This window comes from Rhinolophus hipposideros (assembly GCF_964194185.1).
Source record: "Rhinolophus hipposideros genome assembly, chromosome: 6".
Taxonomy (NCBI): domain Eukaryota; kingdom Metazoa; phylum Chordata; class Mammalia; order Chiroptera; family Rhinolophidae; genus Rhinolophus; species Rhinolophus hipposideros.
The window spans coordinates 87,105,271-87,118,301 of NC_138052.1; the positions used below are offsets into that span (position 1 = coordinate 87,105,271).

At 39.1% G+C, this 13,031-nt stretch overlaps 1 protein-coding gene across 2 annotated transcripts in view; it reads right to left on the reverse strand.

Annotated features, from left to right (window-relative positions):
- Positions 1-13,031, reverse strand: part of EPHA4 (EPH receptor A4) — a 134,692-nt gene that overhangs the window by 73,268 nt on the left and 48,393 nt on the right. For both annotated transcript variants that reach the window (XM_081051111.1, XM_081051112.1), the window contains exon 4: positions 1,399-1,554. In XM_081051111.1, coding sequence (XP_080907237.1) covers positions 1,399-1,554 — 156 coding nt within the window. The remainder of the gene's footprint in view (positions 1-1,398; positions 1,555-13,031) is intronic.

The following is a 13,031-nucleotide window of genomic DNA, read 5'->3' on the forward strand; positions in this document are numbered from 1 at the left end:
TGGAGTCTTGCATATGCTCTTTAACATCTCTGAGTTGCAGTAATCTCCTCCCTAAAATAAAGATGATCCCTATCTTATAGATTTATTATAATATGAGCCCTGTGATAAGGTGTATTGAAAGCCTAATATACCACCGGAGTATAATTATAAAATGGTTGTTATTATTATTGCTTCTGGTTATGAAAGAAACTCCAGCGTGGATGACAATTTCAGCACAAATTTGGGATGGACCTAAAAGTCTTTCTCCCCACTCCTTTTAAAGGTGGTTCTTGACTGGTCTAGAGAATAGCCTCACAACTGGCTCAACTGCTCCCAAACTAGAAAATACTTCTATTTGCAGTGATGTTGGCTCCAGGATGGCCAAGATGGACTTTACAGTAGTTAGGGGACAAAATAATAGTCATCATGACAGTAAAAACTAAACTATATTGAGCAGCATCATTTTATGCATTTTACGTAGTATGCAAACAACATGAGGGTATTGAATAGCAATAATCACGAGGGAGGGAGTGTTCTCAACTCCTTTCCACAGAAGAAGAGACTGAGACATAAAAAGCTAAACAGTCACTCAGCTACTAAATGGTGGGCTGGGAAACAAAGCCAAACCCCGTGGAAAGCCTGTGTGCTCGGACACGAGGCTCTGTCCCTCCATACACAGACTCACCGAAGGGAAACATACAGGTGGAATACCTGGGCACACCACTCCCAGTTCTGGTCAAGGTCAGAGTCATTGCAAGGTCTGTGAAGCCCTGAGTGTACATGAAAGGAATGCCGACACCTAGGAACACTGTCCATATAAAGTGTAAGAAAAGATTTCGCTACTGCTCTGCATACCAAGGTGCCAACCCCAGGCATTCATTAACCCAGCGTTTATGGCCTGCCTAGCATGAAGCAAGGATCCAAGCCTAAATGTTATGAATACAAAACTATGAGGAAAGAAGGAAGAGGGGTAATAACAATACAAGCTATGACATCATATCACACAGAACTGAAACCACTTGTCCACACGCGATCCCACCCTTGGAACCGGAACCCTGCCCTGTACCTGTTTCCCCCACAGCTGTCAAGCTTCCCCAAGAGTCCTCAATGAAATGGTAAGCCATTTATAAACTCCAATCTCAGCTCTAATTACACTGTCAGACAACGCCTGAACGCTCCGTCTCTGCTCCACAAAGTGGTCTGTTGGCAGCTGTGCGTCTTGAAGGCAAGCAGAACAGCCTGAGCGAGAAAGATCCTTTTTTTTCATAAGCATTTCCCTTGCCACAGTTGAGAAAAGATGCCTGTTGGATCTAATTTGGCCCCTGCACAGATATCCTGGGAGAAGACCTGGCAGTGCCCTGCTGGGTGGTAATGAAAGCTATTGGCATCGCAGAAACGGGAGACAAGCACACAACTTACGGGTGCAGGGCATAGAAGCAGCGTCATTGTCAGCTCTGAAAAAGCCTCGGTCACAGGTGCACGATGTGGCTCCTTCCCAGACAGAGTAGCTGTGCGGTGGGCACTTGGCACAGGTGGCATCTGTGGAGAGGGCCTTGTAATATCCAATTTTGCAGGCTAAAGAGAAGAAGAAACAAACCAATGTGAACCACTGCTACTGCAACAAAGCAAAATGTCATCTCCTTGAATCAGGAGACATTTTTGTCAATCACTAGTGATTATCTGGCATGAGACGCAGGTAAAAGCATCCCCAAAACAGTAATGGATTACCTTTAAGGGTCATTACCATTTCTGGTCAGGTGACCAAGGAGCCCTACAGAAGAAATTTTCTTACATCTGGTGGCATCCAGAAAATCACAGCTAACGTTGCCCAAGTGTTTCCTATGTGCCAAGTACCCTGCTTATATGCATGATGTTTAATCCTTACGACACCCGCTTTCCACAGGCACTGTTATTAGCCTTACCTTAGAAATGAGGAATATCAGCTGTGAGAGTAAATTGCCAGGACCTGATCATGCATCTGGTAAATGTCAGGGACCAGCTCTGACCCCAAATGATCTGCCCCCAAAGCATGGACTCTTGATCACATGCTATGAAATCTGAGAGCATGGTCTTGAACCAACCAGTTGGAAGCGTGTCCAAGCGCTAACAAAAAATTGGTTGATGATTATTTCCTAATTATAGCCACAGAGAGGACCCAAAGTGAAAGACCAAAAAAAAAAAGCAACCAAGCATAAAAGAAAGAGTTAGTAAGATGCGGGTCACAATTTCAGGGGAAAGTGCTCGAACCGACTAACGGTTGATTCTAGAATATACTAAGTTTTTTATAAAGATCAGCAGATAGCTTGTATTTATTTTCAAAATAATAAAATCCTCCTGTTTTCTCCTCTTTCCATTTTCTCAACACCCCCCTCCATCCCTCCACACACACCCTCAAATGGCTGGTACAGAGAACATGGGCCATATAGTTCTTTATGTACCTGATACACTTTCCACGACTTCATCTTTACAAACATCATCACCCTGACACCGAGGACTGTATTTACTAATGTGGAAAAACTCACTAATTCTGGGAAATTTTACAATTAAAAATAATTAATATAGCCTTGTTCTCCTTTTTTCCCTACCCCTTCATGATCACCTCCCAAATCTGTCTGAATCTGAAATAAAAATTGATCAACACCATCACTATTAAATCCACAGTGACAAGGCCATTAAACATAAAGTTACTTCATAAGCCCAGAGGTAAGAAAAAAAAAAGTGACAGTTACCCACAATCTTTCCAGTATGATTCAGTCTCAGTTCTCTCCATTTATCACATCCTTACGATGTTTCTGTACTATCAAAAATACCAGGGGGAGAAGAAGCCATCAGGCACTTTTCCATCAGCCTGACGACCAAAAGAGACCAACCATGCCAGCAAGCCAGCAGATTTTATTCAAATGAGTAGCTAGAGATCCACAAAACTGACTCTCTGAGCAGATATGGCCACATTCCCTCGTCGCGTTACTCATCCATCAAACATCCGTATGGCTTCCACTTGAAGTCTGTTCCTCCCTCTTGCACATCCTGTTGGTATTTTCTTAATCATGCTCTTGTAATGGCAAGCGGAAAGGGAGTTTAGCAGAAGCTCCAGAAAGGCACAGTTACTTCACCACTATTAACTAAAGTTGTTTATGGAATTTCCTTTAACGAGTTCAAACTTTATGACGTGTGGAGCACCTACAATAAAAGCGCTTGGAGATCAATCTCTCCCTTATTTGCTTTCATCTTTCACTGGACCGGAGCATCTTAGAAAAACAAGTTGCTCCAATGACTGAGATTTATGTGTCTCAAGTTTATACACTTCACATAATTAGATAGGGTTCAGCATGCAAGGTGCTTTTTGGTCATGCTTAAGATGGCCCCAGGGTTTCGATTAAAATTAGAAACCCCAGCTTTGGCAGGAAGAAGCACTGCGAGTCAGGCTGTCCATTACACATCAAACGCAATGAGTCCCTGAACTCGGACACAAAACCACCGAGTCCAATCTGTCACTCAGTCAGTCACAGTCCACAAAGGCAACTTTCAGAAACCTGGTACCTCAGTACAACGACTGCTGGAAACGCATAAATGGTTTGTTTTTTCATATCTGGATGTTGGAGGAAAACCCTTCATGTTCCTGATTGATCTTTGTGCTCCTTCATTTCATCAGGCATCAAAATCTAAAACTTCACAATGGGACGGCAAGGTTGACAACAAAAATTGGTCTGTAACTGATTCATTGCAACGTGAAAACAGCACATTCAAAACCTTGTAAGAAAAAAAAGGGGGGTGGGGAGCATTGTCGATTCCTCAACTTCTACGACTATTTCCAATTAAATTCACAGTTCACAAAAATCAAATTGGAAGATGTCTTGAATTTCTTAAAGTTCAAAGTTAGTTGTGTGTATATATGTATATATATATATATCTATATTAAATTAACAAACATACATATGTTAATTAAGCAAAAATGATTTTGGAACTTCATACATATTTTTTTCTACATTTCCTTGAAGCTGGTATTAATATGTTATCAAGAATATGTATACATGATTTCGTTTAGAGAATACATTTTTATTCCCATTTGTAAAATTGAAGTCTGCTATTCTTGAAACACACTATTTTTTTCTTCTTGCTTTTACAAGCACAGGCAGAAAATTCAAAATCGTCATGATGCTATTCTCGGCAATCTTTGCTACCCCTTAACACATTCCTTTGTCTTCAACTACATTAAGACCATGTTATTAATATTTCAGGATTCTTAGAAAGGATCTCTCAAAATATAGTAGTGGTTTCTCATGCACACAGCCATTTTGCTGTCAACATTCAAAATGACCTACTAAATTGATGGTTCAGTAGTATATTGCTTTGCTTTGCGTGGCTCACAGCCTTCCAATACTTGGTGCACAGATGCGTAAGTATATCCCATATTTACTCACCACTGATTTACATCTTAAAGTTTTTACTACATCTTTCATTCTAAACAAAATCCCCATGAAAGGTGAATCTGGTATAGCAAGCATTGATTCATGTTAGGATTTTCCACCATTCTCTTTTAGGTGAGAACGGTTACACTGTGCTTTGGAATGGAAATGACTTGGAAAGACAAATTACACACCCCAAAAATAACTTCCTTCGGCCCCCTTTTTGGTGAAGGTTCAGTAGATGGGGTGAAGTGTGATGGAGCATTCTGAATATGCCATTGTGGGAAGATTAGTTCACAAGTGCAATGAAAACTTTGAATTTATTTCTTTTAGCTTTCCCTTAATTAATTAGTTTGTCCTGCTTACTCTAAATAAAACAAAAAGATAAATGAGGACAAGCAGGAAGAAAAAAACTATTTTCTTTCATTGACTCACCCACTACCATAAGGAGGTTTCATTTTAGGATCAAGTCTTCTGTAGAAGGCTCTTTGTGGAATGCTTAAAAGTAATTACTTTTGGTTAAAACCAAAAATAAAAATGTTCTTAAGGTTCTGTAATATCGTCACGATTTCTTGGTGCGTGGATGACTTACATGAGATGCAAAACCCAATTTTAGGAATTACCCTGTTTCCCTGAAAATTAGACCTAGTCGGACAATCAGCTCTAATGCATCTTTTGGAGCAAAAATTAAGAGAAGACCCAGTCCTATTTTACTACAATATAAGACCGGGTCTTATATGATATAATGCAATAACATAACATAACATAACATAACATAACATAACATAACATAACAACATAACATAACATATAATACCGGGTCTTATATTAATTTTTGCTCCAAAAGATGCATTAGAGCTGATTTTCCGGCTAGGTCTTATTTTTGGGGAAACACAATAGCTAAACCTATTCTTAAAACATGTTGTAGATATAGATGGTATGGTCATTTTTCTTTTTAGAGAAATACGGAAAGATCAATAGTACCTGATTGTCTTTATAGTAGTTTATTTTTAAACTAATTTAGTTTGTATTTTGGATTCTTTTTTTTTCTTTCCCCCTTCTGCTGCCTCCCCCCTCCTCTCTAGTTCAAGCAGCTTACGCCAACCTCCAGCTACTGGCGGCAGCCCAGCTCCAGGGAGAGCCGTTGGTCACAATCTTAGCTGTACAGGGCACAGCTCACTAGTCCATGTGGGAATCGAACTGGCAATCTCGGTGCTAGCAGCATGGCGCTCCAACCACCTGAGCCACAGGGCTGGACCTGTATTTTGGATGCTATATTGAGTTAAATAAAATATCATTAAATTTAATTTTACTTTTTTAATGAGATTACTAAAATATTTATCAGTGTGGTGTGTATTATATTTGTATTGGGCAATGCTTCCTAAAGATTGAACCACTAAGTCTCTTGTGTGCTTGTGGGGATGTGCACACGTGCACGCAGCTATTCATGCAAAAACTGGGTTGTGACAGTGGTGGGGGATACGTCATCATCACCCTAGGATCCTTATTCAAAACTTACCCTTAGCCCACCTCACAGATTCTGATTCACTTCTACTTAACTACTGCTCTCAGTCAGCTAGGTAATTAGGAAAATAAAAAATAAAAAAATAACTAATTTGAGCTAAGGTATTAACAAATAGACATTAAGGGGTTCAAAATGACCTTCCTAGGTAACAAATTTACATTTTAATATTATGGATCAAAGCTGAAATTCCAACAGTGGCTTTCCGGGGGAAATTTGAGCCATTTATGCAAACTGGTACTCAGGAAACACTTGGCTCTGGGAGGCCTGTAGGTCCCTCCATCCTCAAGTGGGCATGAAATTAGGCACACAGTTCCAAACAGGTACTATGGGGAGCTCTGCCTTCGGTGTATTAAATGTATAGTATTTTCGGTATGCTTAGGAATGTATTTTAGAAATATCAGAGTCATTTAATGGTGATTATTGAATTAGTTCTGATTAATTGTTCGCTGGCTAGACTATTTATTATAATATGAATAATGTAAATGTACATGATGGGAAAGGAAAACGGTCTGTCAAAGAGGGTTTCTGCTTTGAGGTTTTTGTAAAATGTACAATCCCCAGCCCTCTCCGGGGAAGCTGTGCACATTAATAAACAGATTCTCCATTAATAAACAGATGGGGAAACTGAGGCAGATAGGTTAAGGATTTGCCCAAGGCAGGGTTGGTTTTCTAACCCAGGCAGTGTAGCATAAACTACTATGCTTATAGACCTCTTCTCTTGCATTGGAAACCTACAGGGTAAAGATGAACAACTGTTAACAGGGAATGGGGCTCTGCTTTGAAGCAGTCTCATTCTATTCCATTTGCAAATACTAGCAAAATATGACCAAACACTGGCCAAGCCACTTTGTCCCAGTCATCTGCATTCCACAATTCATTTTATTGATATGTGCTGAGAAAAAAAAAACACACAAAAAAACTGTGTTTTTTTTTAAGGGACCTCAAAGGTCACCTAATCCAGGGGTAGGCAAACATTTTTGCAAAGAGTCAGATAGTAAGTAATTTAGGCTTTGCAGGTCAAGAGGAAGACCAAGGATATTAAGAAGGTATTTACATGACAAGATAAAATTCTAACAAATTTCTACATTGTTCAGTTGATGTAGTTCAAAATTAACGGTAATGAAGTCGTTATTTTTTTATTTTATTTTATTTTTGTAATACAGATTTACAAATGAGAATGGAATTCCTATAGGAAGAGATAACTTTTCATTTAAGTTTAAAGAAAGCGTTACCTATTATCAAATTGATTGCAAATGTCCTCTATGAAAACCACTCTTAGCTCTCAGACCATACAAACACAGGTTGGTGAGCCCGGGGGCCATACTTTGTTCACACTTGATCTAGTCCAACACTTTCATTTTCAAGATGAATGACTTGCCCACCATTTCTAGAGCATGAGAGGATCAAGTCTGGAATCCAAGATTCCTTGATTTCTATTACCCTGCAGTGCCTCCCTGAGTTTTGAACGACAACATTTAATTAAAATTACTATCTTACCATCGCTGCAAAAGAGTAAACTTTCCATCAACCATCTTTTCGGAAACCGATTTGACTCAGTATTATAACAAGTAAATTCACCTACATGTTGATTTTCTTGATCAAATGATGTAGCCTGATTTGGGGATATTCCTCCTCCATTTCGGGGGTAACTTCTCTTGGCACTTGAAATTTTTGCAATTAGATGTTATGATTAATTTTCATATTACATTCTTTTAGGTTTTGTCTTTTTTTTCCCCCTGGGAATTCTGAGCTTGAATTGTTTTTCATCTATGAAATAAAAGAATGACACTGACTTTTGGTTTCTGAGTCACTAAGATTATGGAACTAAAATAATAGTTGAAATGCTTTGCATTTACGACTCGTGGACAAATGCTGTGGTAACCTTCTGCCAGTGGAGATAGGTTTACTCTCAACCCCAACCTAGATGTATGCATAGACATAGAGGTGGTCAAGCATTTTGAAAGATACAACTGGTCTCGTAGGTCATTCTCAGTGTGGCCCAAACTCTGGTTTGGGACATCAGTTGACTAAAGAATCAAAGAGGGAAGATGAACTGCATCCAAGTTCAGCTAGGATATCAAGCTACTATTCTCAGTAGCCGTCATTCTCAGATTTTGGAATGCATCAAAATGAGTAGGAGGCCCCACCAGATAATCATAAGCTTGGATTGGGACCCAGTAATTGGTCTTTTAACAAGTCCTCCAAAGATCATAGACAAGCTAGGCATCAGATAAAAATTTATTTTTATTTTAAAAATATGTAAATACACTTTTTAATTAAATAAATTATTGGATTGGGTTTTTAAGGTTTCTTCTTTCCACCAATAGTTTATGATTGAGACCATCTCCTTAAGGAAGTCACTCAATCCTATTCTCTACACTCTATCTCCTTCCATTGTTTCCACTCTTACCTCAAGAGTAACTTTCATAAAAACAGGCAAAGGTAATTGACAAAAAAGAAACAAAAAAAATCTACGCCAAAAATTGACTTGCTTCTTCAAGAACAGAATGCAGTATAATCCCATAAATAGGTGGGTAATTCTAAAATGTCAGAAGCAGACAGTTTTCATGTAAGATGCAGTAAATCCTCTAGAAGCAAGTTCACATAAAGCCTGCTAAATTGAAATTAACTCCATAAAAATTACTGAACGCAAAAGAATGCAATGGAGAAACAATTTATTATTTCCCGTTTGCCTTGAAAATAGACAATCTAATTATTTGAGGAGCTATTTCTCTCTGGTGAATTTGGGGAGAGTCAAATTCACCAGCCTAAGTTCCAAAGTAGACAAAGTTCAACTAAACATGGAAGAGAAGCAAAGTACTTAGTAGAGTCAGCATAGTAACAAGGGTTAATTCCATTGTCAGAAACTCTGCTTCAAAGCAGTCTTCCTCTGTATAGGTGCAAATGTACTGATAAAAATGAAAGTTGCTAGTTCCAATCTCTGCACCTCTCGTCTTTGGCCTGGGATCTCTCTCGTGGGGGAATTTTGAAGGCAATTAGGCTTCCGAATTTAGACACAAGTGACTTGACTGATAGGACAAGTGAAGAAGGACTTCATTCAGTATCTTTGAAAAAGACCTAATCTATTCTGATCTAAAGTCCAGAGGTTGCTACCAGGGTTGACCACAGGCAGTGTGGTGAGAAACATTTATTTAGTTTGAGCATCACAATTTTCTTTAAAATGGGAGTTAGTATGAATTTGTACATCGAACAATCGAGCATCGTTAGAAACAAGTTATTTCAATTTAATAAGGGTGACAATTTTAAAATAGGCAGCAATCTGCAATCACAATATTTTTTACATATATATGCAGTTTGTTAAATAAAGATTCCTGATTTCTACTCTAATGCTTGTTCTTATTCTCCCACTTAGAACATTGAAAATCTGATATATATATATATATATATATATATATATATATATATATATATATATATATAGACACACACACACACACACACACAAATTATGGATTTCAACATTGTCTTGAAAACCAATTAATTTGGGGAAACAGTCTAATCCCCAGAGCACTACACATTTTGTGGGTATTTTTTCCCTTTAATTTTCTTTGGCAAACTTTGAGATTAAAGAAATGTTGGCTTGATTTTTTTTTTCAGTTTCTCAATCCTACTGAAGATATAAATTGAAGTAGATTTGAGCAGAACTCAATTGAATGACTTAAAATTATAGTTTTTAAGGTTATGACAAAATTTAAGCTTATTGACCCTTCTCATACGCTAAAGTTTATATCAGGAAACACATGGAAGGTAAAAACCACAAATGATCACAATATAAAAAAAAAAAAACCAAGGAAAACAAATACTTTAATCATGTTTTTTAAAACACCTAATCCCTAGCTTGAATTTGAATATAAAATTACTGAAAATATATGGGAATACTACTTCTGAAAGCTTTCAATACGTGCAGCCATATAAACTACCAATCCTGCCCCAATTGTACCTCAACCACAGGGATAGCATGCAAATCCCAGCCATTCACACTGAACTTGATTACCCCTGACATTTCAGAGAGCGACAGGCTTTTTGATGAGCCGCTATTGTCTTCTTCACCCTTTGATATTTGGGGTACATAAAGACTAGTGGTTCATTACACAGCCACTGATTGCAAATAACAGGTCAGAGCTCTGAATAAAGGAAGCAGCTGTTCTTTTCTTCCATTCCTCACACTACCTCATCTGAATTTAACACTGGAGTCTAGGCAATTAGCATCATTATGTAAAAAAGAGTCCATCTATTAGGAGGTATATGTATTCATTCACTCATTCATTCATTCACTCATTCATTCATTCACTCATTCATATTTTAGCAAACACTTATTAAGCCTTGACCTACTACTAATAATAGTAATAACGGCAGCATTTATTGAGCACACACTAAGCAAGAGGCTGAAGAATGTGAAGATTTTGTCTCAGGGAGGGAGCAGACCACTGCTTATGGTGATATCTGAAGGAGCTCGGTCTGGCAGAGGTGCCTGCAGGCCATTATGGGGCCCTATCCTGTGCACCTAACTTAGACTGTCTGCCTACAGAAGGAACTGAGTTAGAAAAATGGTATCTGAAAGATTAGGTGACCCCTGAGTGGACTGTTCCTGAAGAAAACGGGTTTAGCCAGTGCTGAGTTCCACCCAGAAGTGAATGTAACAGTCAGTGATTGGCAGGAACAAATCACTGTGGTGGCCACTGGGGGTGTTTCCATAACTGACTTAGAGAAGAACCCTCTTTTTAGGGAGATCACAACTCAGTTGGCATTTCTTCTCTCATTCACTCTACTACATACATCCTAGACTTGTGCAGTCCCTCCATTTAATATTAAAGGTTGTAGGAAGACTGGAAACGAATGAAATATGTTCTGAAGCCAGGACCAGACGAAGAGGGACACGAGTTAAATAATTATTTGATTAACTCCGTGCTAGTCATTGTCATCCCAATGACTTTATAGCCTGAGTTGTCACAAACCATGATTTATGCAGCTGAAATGACTGCAGTAATAACTGCTCAGTACCCCCTCCTCTTCTTTTTTGTTATGTTGATGGGGCCTGAGCATCTGAAAAAAAAAAGCTTTAAAAGACTGACTTCCCCAATGTTACAGTTATTAGCAATGCATTAGGACTCTCTCCCTTTCCCGTTTACTTTCTGAATATTATTGAGAATTTTTTGAAAGATAATTTTAAGTTTTTAGTATTCATGATTAAAAACAGTGACTTATGTTAATGGCTGTTATCAGGTGAAATATCTGTTTTCGGTATTGCATATAGTAGATTAATGATTTTACATAATTACCTACCAGCATTTCATATTACATGTGTTTGACTATTCTAATACAGCTTATGTCTGAGAGAACAAAATAAAAATTCTCAAGGAGCTCCCTGAAGAGTCCTAATCTAGACCAAGCGAACTTTATAAGGAATTTGTACTGTCTGTGTTTGGAGCGGGAGAGGCAATCTGAGAGATCGGAGCAAGAACCAGCAGACCAGACAGTTGAGATGGCATTGAGGACTTCACTATTACATAAAATAGTGCTAGTAGTACCAACCCACCCTCTGCCACTGACTCACCCTTCCTGTAAGCTGGGGGGATTTGATGATTTATTTCATGCATTGTGAACACATCCAGTTGATAAATCACTGTCCCAAGAAAGCAGTTTATCTTGCTCGCAGGAATATGCAGCATGACATGGAGAGCCCACATGCACCCAACTGAACAAGAATGACCTAGGCAACGTTTCAAGGCTCACCTGTGAGTTTCCTAAAGGACCCCCTGGACAAAAGAGAAGTGAGGAGAGCTGGGCATTCACAGATCTGAACTCCACAGCACTAGGGCAATTTCCTTGCTTCCATTTCTTTGAACCCCTCTTATAAAACACAAAGGGCCAGTCTGGAGCTCCTCCACACAGGCTGGCAGGTCGGGCTGGTCCCACCCCCAGGGGTGCTGGGAGGTTCTCCTGCGGAAAGTGCTTTGGCAGCCACAGCTTTCTCTGTCATCAGTTTAAATTCATGGGAAAGGGCAAAGTGCCAAAAGTGCTTGCAGGTGAATTCTTTGTCCCTTTCAAGTGCGTCTGACTTACACTGGTGACTTATAAGTGTGTTTATCTTTTGTTGGGAAGGATTATCAGTTAGGTCAGTAAATCTTTTCCAGGTATAAATTACGAATCACCATCAGGGATGCCAGGGGAAATACCAAGTCATAATCTGCTCGTTTGTCTGTATCTCATCCCAAATATCAAACACGAGCAATCGTGATGAAAATTGATGTTCATAAAAACAAAAACAAGACCATCATGCTGACATGTTCCCACAGTGTTGGGTCACAAAGGAAGACACAGCGGCTGACTCCCCTTTGTAAAATATTGATAGGATAGCAGTGAGAGATGACCCATTTAAAGAAAGTAGAAGAACAGATCAGGCAGATTATCAAACACAAAGGAACTGAGAGCCACTAACATAACCTCAACTCATCTCAGATGCACAGAAATCTGTACCTATCCAAAACAAACTCCTGGACCAACCTTCAAATATGATATAAATGGCACAGGAAATTGAAAACTTTCTCTAAGTTTTTATTTACAAGAAGTAGCCTACCAGGACTCAGGGAAATGGTCTAAACCTCTTTGCTAATTACTGTTCCTTTCTGTACATAACAAAGCAGTTGAAAAATCATTAAAAAGTCCTTTCAACCAGCCATCAAAAGTAGATCATTTTTGTGTCAGGAAAGCTGAGACCATGAGAAAACTTGTATTTTATTTATTAGAATAGGAAACTTCTTTTCCTAGCCCTGAGGCAGGAACATTCTGAAAGAGGCTCAGATTTGGCGGGGAGGGGGATAAGGATGAAGTCATAAATCCTTGCCCCACGGGGGTGGGGGGAGGGGGGTGAGGCATTTAAAAAATTTGGCAGGTGGATGAGCATTTCCATGAACAAAATGGAGCTTTTTTTTCTCCCTCAAGGCTATGTCAAGGTTACACTTGGTATGTCCAAAATACAACCGGAAATCCACAGCATGCATTCCTAGGTTCAGGAAGTGGAAGCAGAGAGCCGACCCGCCCAGAGACCAGGCTCTGTGGGGAGCAGACCTTGATTCCAGTCCCAACATTTCCCAACTTAA